The 16,358-nt window shown below is 43.6% G+C and overlaps 1 protein-coding gene across 3 annotated transcripts in view; it reads left to right on the top strand.

The window, feature by feature from the left end:
• The window catches only part of eif4g3a (eukaryotic translation initiation factor 4 gamma, 3a), a 50,272-nt gene that overhangs the window by 18,889 nt on the left and 15,025 nt on the right, over positions 1–16,358 (top strand). The window contains exons 6-18 of one of the 3 annotated variants that reach the window (XM_085777770.1): positions 1,112–1,132; positions 3,396–3,572; positions 4,270–4,378; positions 4,538–4,698; positions 5,437–5,571; positions 6,677–6,887; positions 8,294–9,076; positions 9,925–10,013; positions 11,363–11,687; positions 11,884–12,008; positions 13,454–13,573; positions 14,647–14,802; positions 15,800–15,997. In XM_085777770.1, coding sequence (XP_085633896.1) covers positions 1,112–1,132; positions 3,396–3,572; positions 4,270–4,378; positions 4,538–4,698; positions 5,437–5,571; positions 6,677–6,887; positions 8,294–9,076; positions 9,925–10,013; positions 11,363–11,687; positions 11,884–12,008; positions 13,454–13,573; positions 14,647–14,802; positions 15,800–15,997 — 2,610 coding nt within the window. Of the gene's footprint in view, positions 1–1,111; positions 1,133–3,395; positions 3,573–4,269; positions 4,379–4,537; positions 4,699–5,436; positions 5,572–6,625; positions 6,888–8,293; positions 9,077–9,924; positions 10,014–11,362; positions 11,688–11,883; positions 12,009–13,453; positions 13,574–14,646; positions 14,803–15,799; positions 15,998–16,358 lie in introns of all 3 variants that reach the window. The other 2 variants (XM_085777772.1, XM_085777771.1) reach the window with 2 other exon arrangements.

Raw genomic sequence — 16,358 nt, forward strand, 5'->3', positions numbered from 1 at the left:
TTCACAATTAATCGTGGTATTAAGCACCACAATTAATTAATCTTTAAGATTTCTAAATACCGTCACTTCCCAAAAAAGATTACCTATGTCAGAATCATATCGGCAGATGAGCACCAAAATAAAGGTAAATGCTCAGATACTGGTCCATTTAACTAATGTAACATTGAATTGGTAGGAATTTAAATGTTAGTGTGTCATTTGTATTAAAAAAACAACAACAAAACAAAACAAAAAACGATTAAAATAAACGTAAACATTTGGTATTGATGACAATTTATGGCCTGATTATTCCAAACATTTCCCCTGGGGGGTTGATAATTGGTCATACTGTATATTAATAGATACTTGAAATATTTTGTGTAAACAATTAGTAATGTAATTATATTTTGACTATTTTTGATTTTACACATTCATAGTGTTGTGAAATTAATTAATGCAGAATAGTCGTGATAATTGTAACACCGTGATTATTTCGTACCAAGAAAATGTATAATTGTGACATCCCTAGTCGTAAATATTGCACAAGCAAAAAAACAAAACAGATACTGGAGCAGTGAGGTGACAGTGACACCTATGAGTTGTCTTATGGCTCACCCATGTGTGTTGCTAAGTTAGCGCCGTAGGTGACAGCCAGGTCCCGTGGGGACAGGGAAACACCGATCTGGCAACAGGAGAGGTGGACGGGCAGATCGGCCCAGGCTGCTCAGTGCGAGAGAAGAAAACGGTTCCTGTTTGGATGAGGGAGCTTTATGTGCATGTGGGTATGTGTGCGTGTTATGTTGGGGGTGGCACATGGCCACAAGTCAAATGCTGATGTGACATTTTGACTGTGACTTTTTCAGCTCGTCCCACTGTAATACCACCCACTCACTGAAAAAACCAACACTCACTCTTGAGTTTCTTTAGCGTTGTGTACGGAGCGTGTCGCACCAATCACTTTGTCAGGTAGATGGAGCTAATTGGATAGTTTCCTGCCATCATTTGTGTGTGTGTGTGTGTGTGTGTGTGTGGGGGGGGGGGGTGAATGATGCTTGTTTTTGTATTGGGGCTTCAGTCTCACCAGTGCAGTCTCCCATTGGCTTTTCTCTCTTTCCTGCTTTCAATACTCAAGGGAGGATTCAGGCCCATCCAGGTAACATTAACCTCTGTGTTCAGAGTCTCTCAGACTGACCTGCATGGCATGATGAGGATCATCCTGAAATGATCCCATCCCTCCCAACTTTTAACCCCCCACCACCGCCTTCATTTTCAACACAGTGTATGCTCAGTAGAGACCTCCTTTATCATCATTTTATTCCCACATCTTGAATTTTCTTATCCTGTACCGGATCATTACTCAATTTTTCAGTTCATAATTTCATTTCTTTTTGCTTCATCCATCACTCATCTTTAATAAGCTTGCGCAATACGATCAACTGCATGCATAACAAAAGAGATGCCGAATGTTTTTCCTCAAGATAAGTGTTTTTAGTTTTTTTTTTTTCCTGTCCATGTGATAAAGTGTTTGCTACATGCTATGTCTGTTATTTTGTAGATCCCCTCAGGACTTATTTTGTTGTCAGAAAGTGCACTCGTTTTAAGTCCAAGTGACTGAACACATTTCTGGTTGACAGCGTTGAAAAGATCTTCTGTCTGTCGACTCGTATTTCTGGCCATGCCAGTGAGTTTCACTGACACCGTCTTCAGGTAGCTGCTAATGAACGGTTTCCTGGTCATTTCCGAGATATCCGCGGGGCTGTTTACAATAAAGCCGCTGAACCTGATTTATTATGTTAAAGGTGGTTTCCCTGCGGGGTATTTTTAGATGGTTTTATACAGCATTGTTTATTCTGCTCTCCTCCACTGGAGCAGACGGTGATCGGGTCTTCCCCAACCTGAGCCTTTTGCTGTTTGGAAGTCGGTCACAGCTGCCGGCAGTGGCCTCTCTTCAGGGCCCCGCACCCGGATAGATTCCTGCATTAAATTTTATGTGCTGTCGAAACACAAAACCCCGTCAAACATTAGACTTTTAATTGATTGAGACATAGTCCGCATAGACGTCATTCCAGCTGCAGCAGCTACAGTATATTTCCTTCACTCTCACTGCTCTGCGAGGCACAAGAAGAGGTCATATTGCTGCCTGATGAACACAACACAAACATGCCATGTGTCACTTTTAAGTACAACGTTGGCCAAGTTGCTCAGGCACAAAGAGAGGTATTTGAAGCTATTCAGCAGGCCAAGAGCTTTTATTTTTTACAGCTGTGGAGTCTGGTACAGCTTATTGACAAAAGCACTCCAGAGTCTTTTGTTGCTTATCAAACTGAAGGAAATGTGTTAGTTTCTCTTATTGAACGCCTAAATAGTAATCACCCACATTCAAAAGACATAAAAACCCAGTGACCCACAGACAAATGACATTAAGCTACCAGTGTCCGAGCGTGTGTCGAATGTTAGTTGTCATTCCATGTCAGTTTGCCTGGGCAGTGAGTGGCGTCAGGAGATTCATTACTGAAACTTAAAGGAATGGTTGAAATTGTAGATTAACTGAAGATCAAAAAAGGTGAAACAGTTAACCAAACAAAAGTGAAGTAAATGTAGATAAATCTGCTTTTGTTTGCTTATCTTTTAATGCAGCTACACTCTGCTTCTTCAGTCATATGTTGGGTGACACAAGAAGATCCCACCCCAACAGTGCAGTTCTGTAACCAGGCTCCATTCAACCTGAACCCACTGAACACTTCAGCCCTTTTTAATGTGCACCTTCCTCACACCTTCATTAGGCTCATAATCTTGTACAAGCGCCTGTGATTGAAAAAGAAATTGAATGAAGAAATGAGATACTACTATTCAGCACACTGATTACAATACTGTGCCATGTCTCGCCTGTATTGGCTATTTAGCTTCATATGAATTATAATCATGCTTTTAAAGCTTTAGTTGGCTTGATTAGATGATTGTGGGGGAGATATTTAAACAGGAAAGGTTCGCTCCTTAAATATCATTGGCATGCGTTAATCTAAAATCCAAATTAGAAGGTTAGTAAAGCATTTTATGGGAGAAGAAAAAGGTAGTAAGGGTGTACACATCTGTTGGAAAATCATTCAGCAGTGTATCCCTCTGAGTGGCTGCAATGTGATGTTTGTTAACGGTGATGTCAGTTCAGAGAAGTTTGTGGTGCTGGGCCTCAGTTTTTTTTGTTTTGTTTTGTTTTGTTTTGAGCTTTCTGATAGAAACCAGATCTGTCTCTTTGTGAGAAATGTGTCCACGTGGAGAAAACATCTGAGAAACTTTCCTTGTTTGTAACTTATGTAAAGCATGGCGGCATGCACAAATGAGAGCGCTGCATGTGGGATGGTGCTTCACGTCTGCTGTCGTTGTTTCTCTCGTTTCTTTCTCTCGCATGCCACCATCAGTTTTTCCAGAGGACTCAGATGCAGACGGCGAGGCCCACCATCCCCACAAATACACCCTCCATACGGCCTGGCTCGCAGACTCCTACGGCTGCTGTCTACCCCGCTAATCAACCAATCATGATGACCATGGCGCCCATGCCTTTCCCTTCCCCGCAGGCACAGTACTACATCCCACCGGTGAGACAGACACAATGAACCCACCCTTAATTATAGTCACTCTACTTTAATATAGCAGCTCCAGATATAGCTATGTGTGCCTTGTTTTTGTCAGAGCGCTCCTCTGTCTTTATTTGGTGAAAATTAACACAGATTCTTACATACATGTATGTTAACATTATGTCTAATATTAAAATTGATTTAAAAAGATTAAGACTTCTCAAATTCACTGTATGTAGCTGCAGCCAGTCACTGGAAAGCTAAGATTAACTTAGCATAAAGACTGGAAGCAGCGTGACATGGCCAGACGGACAGTTTTCAAGATTCAAGATGTTTATTTCTTTGCACAAAGTGCAACGAGATTAGAATAACCCTCCATGAAGTGCATTTTAATAAATACCGGTACTAGGAAATAATAAAACAAAGTGATAACAATACACAAGGTAGGTTGTCTTTTGATCAGAATATTAAAAATTATTTAAAAAATATAAAAAAAATATATTAAAAATTCATAAAACATTGGAGAGCATTTTCATTAATATTACCGGTATTATTTTGTGAAAAGGAATCAGGATTCACTTTCATATCTTCAAGTGCAGCTGTGATCAATCAGTTTTGTGCAAACTGATACTGTTGGGTGTCAGCTACTACTGTGTACTAATTCTCACCACATGGTGATGACGTGTTAATGTCTCTCCCTGTCCTCCTAATTCTGCAGTTTCGCCACAGTACGCCCTATGTGGGACCTCAGCAGTATTCTGTACAGCCTCCAGGATCTGGCACCTTCTATCCTGGTCCAGGGCCAGGGGAGTACCCTGCCCCATATCGTGAGTCCCCAGTCCAGCGCTATTCCTGCATCACAATGGAAAATCCGAATTTTTGGCCTCACAGTAGCACACTTGCATTGTGTTGTCTTGGAGCCCTAACTGTTTCACTAAAGTCTCTTTTCTTCTGTTTTGTTTTTCTTCTCTCGCAAATTCCTTCAGATCCCCTCAGGTACCACCCGCCTGTCTCACCTTCTGTCCCTGCTCCCGTCCCCACAGCTGGCCCACCTTACTACCCAGGACACCCTATGTATTCCCCTTCACCCTCCATTATAGTGCCTACACCACAGCAACCTCCACCAGCCAAGCGTGAGAAGAAAACAGTGAGTATCTTAGTAGTTTGGCAGTTTTTTGGGGGGGGTTGTATTTTGTTGTTGTATTTACCACACAATCAGACTGAGATAGAAAACAAATCAACACTGTGGTCCAGCAGGAAAATGGACATAGAGGTTCTTATAATTGGCCTAATATGAGAAAAATGATTCTAAAGATAATTTAGCTTCAGAATATTATTAATTCTATTAATTACTTTTCACCAATATTGTCCGGTTTCACAAATGATTTTTGTCTTCCCACTGGCAGTAGCTTTGTGGTTCACAGGTTGGGAACTGCTGTTTTAAGAGCTTCTCTGTCATATTGGCTGAAAGCTGACTTTTACTGTGAATTAAATCGGTGTACTTCAACATTCAGATAAGAAAAGACAGTGGGATAACTTGTGACTGAAATGTTCCTCAGAACCAGAACTACCAGTTCTAGTTTATCTTTAAAAAAAAAAAAAGAGAGAGAGAGAGAGAGAGAGAAACTAGTCACATGACATCCCCAGGTGTTGGATTACCTGGTGCAGAGGCTGCGTGTCTTTTATCTTTTACTCTTATCAGTGTGGTCTTTCATTTTGCACAGATCCACATGTTTGAGGCTTGCTTCCTGTGGCTCTGTGCAACATTGTCAGTTTGTTGCCATGTGTAATGCAGCTTAAGGCAAACGCTCACAAACATGTGGTGAAGGTCAGGGCCCTTCAAAGACTTGGATGCTTTAGTGAGGTCTGTTTTTTTGCGCCATTGTCCTCCCAGATCCGTATCCGTGACCCCAATCAGGGTGGCAGGGACATCACAGAGGAGATCATGGCAGGGGGCTCAGGGAGCAGGAACTCAACGCCTCCTGTCGGTCCCCCCTCCTCTACCCCCACCCCACCACAGGTATGGCTCTCTCACACACACACACACTTCCCCATCTCTCACTTAACAGTGGTTACAGTAGAAGTAGTGTAGCATTAGCAGCAGCTGATTAGACTGGAGCTGTATCTGAGTGAGAGGGCTAACGTCTCTTATTCAGCCATCTCCTTCTCTCATGAGAAATTCATGACGGCTCTGAGTGCGAGATGATACGTGCCTCTTGTTTTCATCTTTACATCATCATTAGGACTTTTGATTGTAGCTTCATAGGTTCTTGAGAAGATTTGCAGACTTATAGACACAGATAATAACAAAGAGTCATGTTACCAACATCTTTAATCACCACATGTGTTTAGACCTGCAGGTCGGAGGCATAACTTGTTTAAAAAAAACTTTAATTTTCTTCTAGCGGTATGATAAATTCACTTTAAGCCTGTCAGCTCCTTCAGTCGTACCCCTGCTTGCCTCCTATCACTGTTTCTATTCACTCACTATCTTTTACAGTAGATTGCATAAGCACTGTCTGTATACTCCTACTCCTTCTACAGAATCCACTCTGGTCCTCTTACCTTTCAAATGTGTTCAAAGAACTTAATGTTTTCGGGGCCAGACCGTTGCCTCAGAGTGAAGGACTATTGATGCCACTGACACATTTGAATAAAGGAAATGAACCAAGCCCAAATTGGAAAAACCTTTTCTGGATTCTGGAGAGGGATGTTGTGACTTCTTCCTCCTCGTGTCCTTCTGTGGATGTTAACAGTGTCTTTCCTCTCTTTTTTCTGTCTTTTTGTGCCCCCTTTGGTTTCATTTCTTTACATATATACCCCCTTTTCTCTGTCTTCTGACTCTGCATCGTTCTGAGCCCTTCCCATCCTCCTATCATTCTCCCCGCATTGATCTTCATCCTCCGTCTCCTTTCTCCTGTCTTGTCCTCCATCGCTGTCCTCGTAAATCTCACCATACCCCATTGGACTTCTTATTTCTGCTTAATCCTGCGTTTGGGCTTGTTTATTTATTTGTTTGTATGCGCGCTTGCCTTCATCTCTGTGCCTGTCTCTCTGGTTTTCTGTGTTGCTAGTTTTTATGGCCGCACCCTCATTATCCTCACATTTTCTACCTCAAATCACAGCAGCAGCTGAGCAGCAGCCAGACTCCAGAGCAGCAGCAGCCGCAGCAACAGCAGCAGCAGCAGCAGCAGCAGCAGCAGTCGCAGCCACAGCCTCCTCAGCCACAGCAGGCCCACCCTGGAGGCTACACTCTGGAGCCCCCACAGCCCCAACAGCCACAGCAGCCACCACAGCCGTTGACAGCAGGGGCTTCAGACACCAAACCAGGGCCAGGTCTGCCCCATCACCCTTGCCATTTTGTTGTTTTAAAATCTACATCTGGAGCTCCAATGAAGAAACCACTCTTAACCGCCAGAGTCAGATTTATTTGTCACCAGCATAAAATAGATTTGGGCATACATAGAAGGAAAAAGGGTGCATGTTTAAAAACAATACATTAAACATATTATAGTTGTGATATGCTACTCAAACATGCACCCAGAAGTTTATTTACTTTAAGCAAGTCAAGAGTTGATATTCCTGTGTTTATGACACAAACGGGAGCTTCCGACTGCACGTGAACACTTGAGTCCCGCGCGAGACTACGCGAGACTTTGAATTAGAAACTTGTCGACTTGCTTGAAGTAAATAAACTTCTGGGTGCATGTTTGAGTAGCCATCTGACACTGTCTGTGGAAAAAAAATTACAGCTTTGAGGGATGTAAACAGCCTAAGCAGCGGAACTTCAATCCGCTCCCATTCATCGCTGCCGTGGCGATGCGGGGACAGAAAACAACTACTGCAAAAAAGGAGCAATTAAACTGAAAATCTTCAGATTCCTCCTTTTAGACCTAAAATGTTAGGAAAATACAGCCAGGAGTTGAATTTGCCCGGAATTGTCCTTTAAGATTTCAAAAGAAAAAGTGCTGATGCAACAGGAACACTTACAGTAAAGTGCTGGTGCATTTTTGTGCATATACTATGTCACCCTGGTGTTGGGTGGGGTAGGGGGGTTCATAGTTCTGACAGACCACTGTAGAAAGAGCTTGCAAAGTTTTATGTCAAAATGATAACGGTGTCATTAGACTCTCAAGATCATTAAACTAACACTGGTCTGTTGTGCTGCTGTGTCATTGCCTCCCATGTCAGGCAGTGTCAGCTCCCTCCAGCCTCCATGCACTCACCACAGTAGCCTTGTTCCACTCAGTCATCTGTAACTGAGTGATCTCCAAACACATTTTATCAATCATTTTCGTTTTCCCGGAACCCGCTGCGAACTGGATGTTTTCACTTTCACTTCTCTTCCAAATCAGGAGTGTAGTGTGCTGTAGTGTCAGCAGGTTTCCCTGCTTCCCTAGTACTTAGCTGGAACGTCTTACTGGCCCTTCTCAAAAATGAGAACTTTCATCTTTCAACTTCTGTATTTATGTACATGTTTTTATGCTTAAAGCTGCAGTTTTTAGCTCCTAACCTCCATGCAAACGTTGGAAATGTTTTCCTAGTCTCTGGATTGTTGACCCTCAGGCTTTCATAATCATGAGCTTATAGTTGACCAAGTTTTTTTTTGTGTTTTTTTTACAGATTCTGTTAAATTAAACGCATCATTCTTTTTTTATTCTATTCACAGATTTGTCATGTCATTACCTTTTGCTAATTGAACTCCAAGGACATGTATTTACCTGTGCTCCTCCTCCCTCCAGATGAAACGCCAAAACCGGAGCCAGTTGTCCAGAAGTCTTCCTCACCTGGGCTTGTGCAGCCTGAAGCCCCCGTGGAGAGACCGGAGGCCAACACACCTGTAACCGAGTCCACTTCTACTGTCGAACAAGAGCTTCCCTCTCCAGCTCCGGTGACCGCCCCCGTCACTCTCCCACCTACAGCGGCCAACGCCAGCGAACGCCCCGCGGCCAGGGAGTCAGCTGCTTCAGCCTCCTCTCACTCGTCCACAGTCGGGGAGCAGAAACCCTCCTCGGCGCCACCTCAGACACCCAACACGGACAAGCCTCTTTCAGACGCCCCAAGAACTCTGGCCGCCTCGCCCGCATCGACCCCCAAGGCTTTGAACGGCCTCACAGAGTCCGGAGCCGAGCCGGAGAGCACGGCTCACGAGCCTTCTCCTCCTCCGCCTCCCGCTGCACTCCAGCCCCCGGCCTCCGCTCCTCCTCACAGAGAGGCCGCCTCCTCTGAAACTTTGCCTTCCGACGTGAGGCCAGAGGTTCCCATCGCTGCTGCACTTGCCCCAATGGCACCTGTGGCTGTGGTGCCAGTCAGCCTGACCTCAAGCCCCGCCCCAGCTATGCCAGTTATGCTCCCCCCCGGCCTTCCGCCTCTAGTGCAGGCCACAACAGAGGCCGACGAGCCCAGCAAGTCCTTAGACACTAAAGACCTTGCCACCAGAGTTGGGACAGAGGCGCAGGGTGGCGCTACTGACAGTAAAGCAGAGTCCCAGCATCAAGCACTCACCAGGAAAAGTCCCACTACAGGTATACGTCTGCTTCGTCTCTGCAGCTCCCAAATTCATTTAAGTAACTGATGAGTTTCAACCCGCTGCAGAGTAAAATGGATCGAGCAGAGCAGCCTTAATAGAGATGTTGTTTTATGAGCACACTATTATAATACTTTTATGGTATTATGGCTAAATTGCAAAATGAAGTAGCCCTATGATACACTTGGGCGTTTTATGTACGGTCGTACATAAAACGCACTGCAGATAATCTCTCTGCAAACATGATGCTGATTCAGTTTCTCCGACGAGGCACAGGCAGAGAGAACAAACTCCACGCGTCCGGAAAATCATGGAAATTACCAGAATTTTGGTAATGATTTTAGTTGCCAGAAAAAACACGGCTTATATTTCACAGCCGAATAATGGCTCGGCTTAACCATCTTTCATTATGGGAGTATTTTTCTGATCATGCGTTTGTTGTTGTAAAATGCTCCACAAAGTTGTGAGGGACTGAATGTGCTCTGGGACACATACATATCACAGTGGTTTGTTAAATAGCTCAAGAGTGTGTTTGCCTTCTTCCATTCTTCCCTCTTTTTTTCTGCTGTGTTAAATAGTATTTGCAAATACAGTTTGTTTGCTTTCATTTGGGCAAAGATGAGTGAGGTTTAGCACATCAGGGCAACACAAACATCTGTAACCTAAAAGCGTCACATGTCATTTTCTGGCTCTCATCATATTGAGAACTAAACTGCAAAAGTGATAAGCCACAGAACAACAGTAAGATATGCCGATACAAACTGATTTTTCTAGCTGTTATTACTTGAATAATTTCCCTGTAACATCTACTGTGGGTATCTGACATGAGTTTGTGTCATCCTGCAGTAAATCAGACGGCTTCTGCTATACCAAAGACCTGGAGGAAACCAAATGAAGAGATGTCTGCTGGAGACGAACCTCAAAAGGAGGACAAGGTAAAAAAAAAAAAAGGCTCATAATGCAAGGAGCAAGGGGAAAGAAAATACAACATGGAAGTATACAGTAGATCGGTTCACCTCCAAATTGTGTCTGTTTACACTCTTGGCAGAAGTCTGTTGACACTTAGAAACAAGTTATTAACCTACCTTTCAATTATGTCGCCTTTTTGAAATGTTTGGCATCCTATTTTGGTATAAGCTTCTTTTTTTCTTCTTCTTTTTTTTAATGACTACCAAGTATCACCGCGGTGAGCCAGAGAGAGAAGAGGAAAGGCACAATGTGGGCAATAGTTCAAGTTGAAAATGTTTCCACATGTGTGGTTGGGGAAGCAGACACAAATGACTTTGGGGTGTTGTTATCGTCGGAGAGAACGACAGCAAGGAGTTATCCATCATCTTCATGGCTCAGCAGACCCAGTCACTGTAAAATCGGCTCTGTCCTGTTCTCGTTTCCTTTCCTTTATTGTTTTGTTCTAGCTTCGTAGCTGTGGGAGAAAGCTCGCACCACCAATACCAGCGTTACAGACTCAGACTGCGCCATGACTTCTTTACTTTGCACAGAACAAGCACTACGAGGCTGGATAGCTTTGCTTAAAGCAGCAACAAGTAGCTGCTGTAATTAGTCAATTTTCCGAATGCAAGAAAATTAGTCAGCATATGATTTGACAATTGGTTAATTATAAAAGCAAATATGCCAAACATTTCCTGGTTTCAGCTTTGAGCATGTGTTGCTTTCTCTTGTCAGTCGACAAATAAAACGCCTCTAGGTTCTGTAAGTAATTTTTTATTTTTTAATTAAATTAATTTGAAGGTGTCACTTTTGTGCCTCAGGGAATTTTGATGGATGTGTTAACTATCTAACTATTTAATTGACTGATGATACACAAGACGAAACCATTAATTGAGAAAATAATTGGCAGATGACGCGTTATGGAAATCCATAATAAGAGTTTGGATTAAAAACAAATCATCTCCCAGTCGTCACTTTCCTTTCCCTTGCCCTCGCTTATTTTTATTCATTCATCTGTTTCCTTTCCCTCTTTCTTTGTGTTGATGCATTTCACCCTCACTGGAGATGACCCCCTTATAGCCTCTTAACTGATAATTATAGATGGTGTAATCTTGATAAATTGTGACACTAGTAGTTTTTAAATGTGATGGGCATTCATTTATTACCTAGAGAGCTCCTTTGTGCTTTAAATCCCCCACAAGACACTCAAAGAGAGCTACTTGACTGCAACCGCTGAGCTGTTAATAATTTATTATCCTCCTAAATGATGTTAAAGCAGGGCGTAATGCTTACCGACAAATTTTGTGGGTCTGAAAACTGAATCTTGCGTTTAAAGGATGAGCCGAGGCCAGTGGATCAACCTGCTGGAGACCAGGCCCTGCAGTCGGCTCCACTGAGCAGCAGCCCTGTGCCCCTACCGTCAGCCTTCACCTCCACCCCCGCTCCCGCTCCCGCTCCAGCCCCAGCCCCAGCTCCAGCTCCAGCTCCCGTCAGCAGCCCAGAGGCTGAGAGGAAGCCCGCCACCCCGGAGGAGAACGGCGAGGCCGAGATGGAGCCCATGAGGAACGGAGCGGGCCACACCTCAGAGACGGAAAGCAGCGACAGCGGAGCCACACCTGGAGACAAGGAGAGCTCCACGGGGGCTCCACAGGACGTGGACGGTAAGACGCTCTTTGAGACTTTGGTGAAATTTGACCATAGGTTAAACCAAAATGTGAAAAAAATCCAGGCGTCTTAGTGGAATCGCAATGATTGTTGCGCCCAAAACGCATCCTCTTTTGTGCCTTTTGGAGTTGGCAGGGTGTAAACCTGCTGTATTGACTGGTTTTCTTTCTTGAACCCTCCTCGATGCTCCAGACCTGTCTGAATCCAGTGGGAAGCGTCAGTATGACAGGGACTTCCTGTTGGGCTTCCAGTTCATGCCTGCCTGCATACAGAAGCCTGAGGGACTCCCACCGATCAGCGATGTGGTGCTGGACAAGGTACGGTACAGATACTCCCACATTCAGAGGCAGAGTGTGGATATACTAATGGAAATGTCATCAGCACAGTGTGCAGAACATCCTCTGGAGGTCCCTACATTTTGAGAGAATTTTTCTGGCTTTACATTAACATTATTTCTATAATCATCCATTCATTTGATATTAATTTTCAAAACAAATTCATCTCCTGTTTTCTATAACATCTTTGAATTCTAATCAGTTTCACAGATTTATTATCAGAATTGTTGATTAACTTTTCGTTTTAAATTTTATTTTGTCTATTTTAGTGAATTTGCACTTAAACTAGTGTAAATTAAAAAGAGCTATGCATCGTTAATATTTCAGTTTAGTTTCTATTTCTATTGTAACAGTGGCATATTGCTCGATGACTAATCTACTAAAGCATTCTGTGACTCCAGCTTTTCAAATGTGAGGACTGATTCACTGTTTCATTTTCATCACCGTAAATGAAGTGTCACTAGTAAAATTAGAGCAATTTGACTACAATACCTCGGGCTCTAGGAAATTGCAAGGGCCAATTTTGCGAGTTCGCAATGTTAGGTAGCAGAGCTTTTATGTGATAAATAAGATAAATCAATAATGGAAGTAACAGTGAGATGCATCCTAATTATTCAATACACTTCTTTGTGGAGCTGTGTTCTTTATCATTTGTTTGCAGCAACAGGGTGCGTTTCAGACATGGCTTTTGTTAGACCTTGCGCACTGGATCAAAGATGCGCCACAGAGAGTTCGCCTCGTTCCTCTGATCCCACATATGTATGGGTGGAGCATATGGCCCGCTGAAATGCTGTTTTGATTAAAATCACATTGCTATTATGTCACACTTGGCCGTGTTAAGAGTACATGCCCCTCCCCCACCTCTCCAAAAAAGAACAACCAGACCGGCGAACAGTTGATTGGTACAATCCCATAGTCTCATATTCTCTGTGGGAGACGGTGAAATCTCACTGGAGAGGAGTCGAGAGAAAGTCAAGGGCAGCTGAAAGACAAAGAGCTGGATTTGTTCTTCTCTCCTCCCCCACAACTATCTCGCTCTCTCCTGTGCTCCTTTCTTCCTTCCTTCCCTCACTCCCTCCCTCCCTCCCTCCCTCCCCCCACATCTGGTTCTCTCACTGAACTCGACAAGAACAATTTATAGACAGTACAGTGAAAATGCATAAACCAAAAGCCAGTAATGTGGCATGACTGTCTTTTACAAGGGATCACCTTTAAGGGACCACTGAGTTAGAAACACTCACACACCAGTCTGACTCCTTCTGCCCTGTAGCCAGGACTATTAGGGGATGACTGCTCCCCCTGCTGTTAGCTTCAGTCTGTGTATGTGGGTGTGGGTGTAGGTGTTGGTGTGTGTTGATGCTGCTGTTGATGATGATGATGATATTGATGATGATGATGATGTACTGTGTATGTTACATGTCACACAGATGAACCAAAACAAGTTGCCATCTCGAGCAGTGGATTCCAGGGTGATTTCCAGAGGACCTGATTTCACACCTGCCTTCGCAGATTTTGGCAGGCAGATGACTGGAGGACGAGGCGCTGCGGTGAGTCACACAGGCACACACACGCTCTCCCAACCTGCCATAATCATTCATAAAAAACACACACACACACACACACACACCTACTCTTTCTACCTTTTTTTGAACTCTCTGTACCAATTTAAATATTTCCCAACTTAAATGCGTCATGTTATCTGTATTACCATTTACCAAACAGTTTTTTGATTCTGAATGTGCACTGGTTTGTGACATTATGTTGGAGGTCAGTAATCTGATACATTAGCTGATGGTTAATTCAGCACTCTGAGATACAAGAAGAGATTTGATTCGTCAGGGTCAAATTAGGTTGATTGGCTTTAAAAACCTAGTTTAACATTTTGAAAAACAGGCCTTTTCGCTATCTAGCCAAGAGTTTGACACAAAGATCGATAAAACTCATTTCTGCTGGATAAGGATAAAGCTGGGTCAAGGATACTATAAGCTTAGCTAGGCACTAGTCAGATCATTTTCAGCTTTGCATGGAACCCCGCTGACAGCTTTCCCCTGTTACAGTCTAAACTAAGCTAAGCTAATGAGCTCCTGATTGCACATACACATTACAGTACAGACATGAGAGTAGCAAGGATCTTCTCATCTTCACCTTCAGCATAGTAGTGTTTAAGAATCTTCAAAATGTTGAACTGTTCCTTTACCACACTTGAAATGTGTGAAACATACTTGTATTTTCCAGACAAGACGTTTACACTACACTCACAAAAAGTTAGGGATTTTTGACAAGAATATCCCTATAAAAAGTTCATGCTACAGTGATGTTCTATCATGAAAGCCTTTTAAATAGAAGGATGCAACGGCCATTTCTTTATCTCAAACAAAAGCTAACAACAGTGGTGGCTATAGCACAACAAAGATCTCAATGTCTCAATAATTTGATCAAAGTGTTGTCTTGGTCTCATGATGTCAACATGTGAACATGGTGGAGAGGAGAGGGAGAGAGAAGAGGACTGTCTACAAACTGTCACTGAACCAGAACATTTAGTGGTGACTGATTTAAATAGAAAACTGTGTGTAAATGGTAGAGGCAGTATCACAACTATGTTCCTTCGTTGCATGTGCAGCTTATGAACATTGGTGCACGGCGGCCACCACCCAGGAAGATCATCATGAACGTATCTGTAAATGATGACGTGCAGCTGAAAAAGTCTGAGAACGCCTGGAAGCCCGGCCTGAAGAGGGAACTCCCTGCAGAGGATCCTGAGACACAGAGAACACAGGTACCACACACACACACACACACATGTGAACACATGCAACACTAAATAAGGATGGGGGATGGTTGTAGAGTTAGATATCCATTGGATTGAACTCACAACAGAGATCGATTTTCTTGTCTCATCCAAAACAGTCTCCAAGTTATTTGTGATTGATGACTTTAAGGCAGGATCTGACCACGAATTCAGGCCGATTTTCACACGATTTTGTTGTAGCCGACTAATTTCCAGCGTCGGGCCCGATTATGAACATCGAGAATGATGAACTGACCTGTAGCGTGACATTACTGACGAACAGCAATTTTGCATCTTGGACGCTCTACGACAGAAAGTCTAGCATGAAGCTGATGAAGACGTACGTCGAAACGTTGGTCTTGTTGCTTTGCACTAAGTAAACTACTCGCATCACCAGTGACTCGTGTGCTCCAGGCTCCTTTTTTTCCTCAAGAAAGTCTAGCATGTTAGAATTTTTTTGAATTTCTTTGCCTAGTCTGACTGTGACATCTCCTACGACGTGAACTTTGACGTTGACCAATGGGATGACAGAGCGCTCTGACGCATTGTTTACACACAGTGAAGCTGGCTTCATATACGCACTGTAAGTTTATGATTTTGAGGTGAACACATTCATTAATGTACCTCACGTTCTCTCTGAAGAACAGACAGAACCATACTGTCCTCTTTACCAGACCCAGGAACGGCTCCACCATCGTTTTTTCTCCCTTTTCTTTTCGCCTCTGAGCTAAAGACCGTTAAGCATCACACACAGCGCTGTGGTAGCCATGATTGGCAGTTTGTTGTGATGCCTTCTCGAGCAGGGTCGGTCGTGAACGATGATTGGTCGGGGGCATACTTGCTGCCAGTCTCCTGACGAGGCACAAGAATTTATGCTACTGTGATTGTTTAATCTGACATTGTCAAAGACAAAAAACAAAAAACAACGTGTTGTCTTAACCCGGCTTTAGTGATCAACTCCCTGTTGTGACCCACTTCCTGTTAGGATCTCTTCAGGAAGGTGCGCAGCATCCTGAACAAACTGACGCCTCAGAAGTTCAACCAGCTGATGAAGCAGGTGACGGACCTGACCATCGACACGGAGGAGAGACTGAAAGGCGTCATCGACCTGGTCTTTGAGAAGGCCATCGATGAGCCCAGCTTCTCTGTGGCCTATGGAAACATGTGCCGCTGCCTCGCCACGGTAAGCACGATCGCCGTAGTGACAGTAATGAATGAATGAAAAGTGCACACACTGTAGAGAGGCTGCTGTTTGTAAGGTTGATGGTTTAGGTCATTTGACTTGTCTACAGACTCTGGGCAGGAGAAGTGCATGAATATTGCTCTTACATTTACATTTACTGGATGCTGAATGATGTGCAATGTAATGTGCATCTCAATATATAGTCAACAACATCTTCAGTGTTCACACAGCAAACAGGTTGATTCAGCTCTGCCTTGACAAAATATAGGGCCATGAAATGCAGCACAGTTCAGTACAGTGATGATGATGTTATACCACTTGACTTGACTTTCAAGAAGAAACTGTGAGATGGAAACTATCT

Source organism: Trachurus japonicus, chromosome 5 (assembly GCF_045865225.1).
Source record: "Trachurus japonicus isolate A0001 chromosome 5, Traja_1.0".
In the NCBI taxonomy this organism is placed as follows: Eukaryota; Metazoa; Chordata; class Actinopteri; order Carangiformes; family Carangidae; genus Trachurus; species Trachurus japonicus.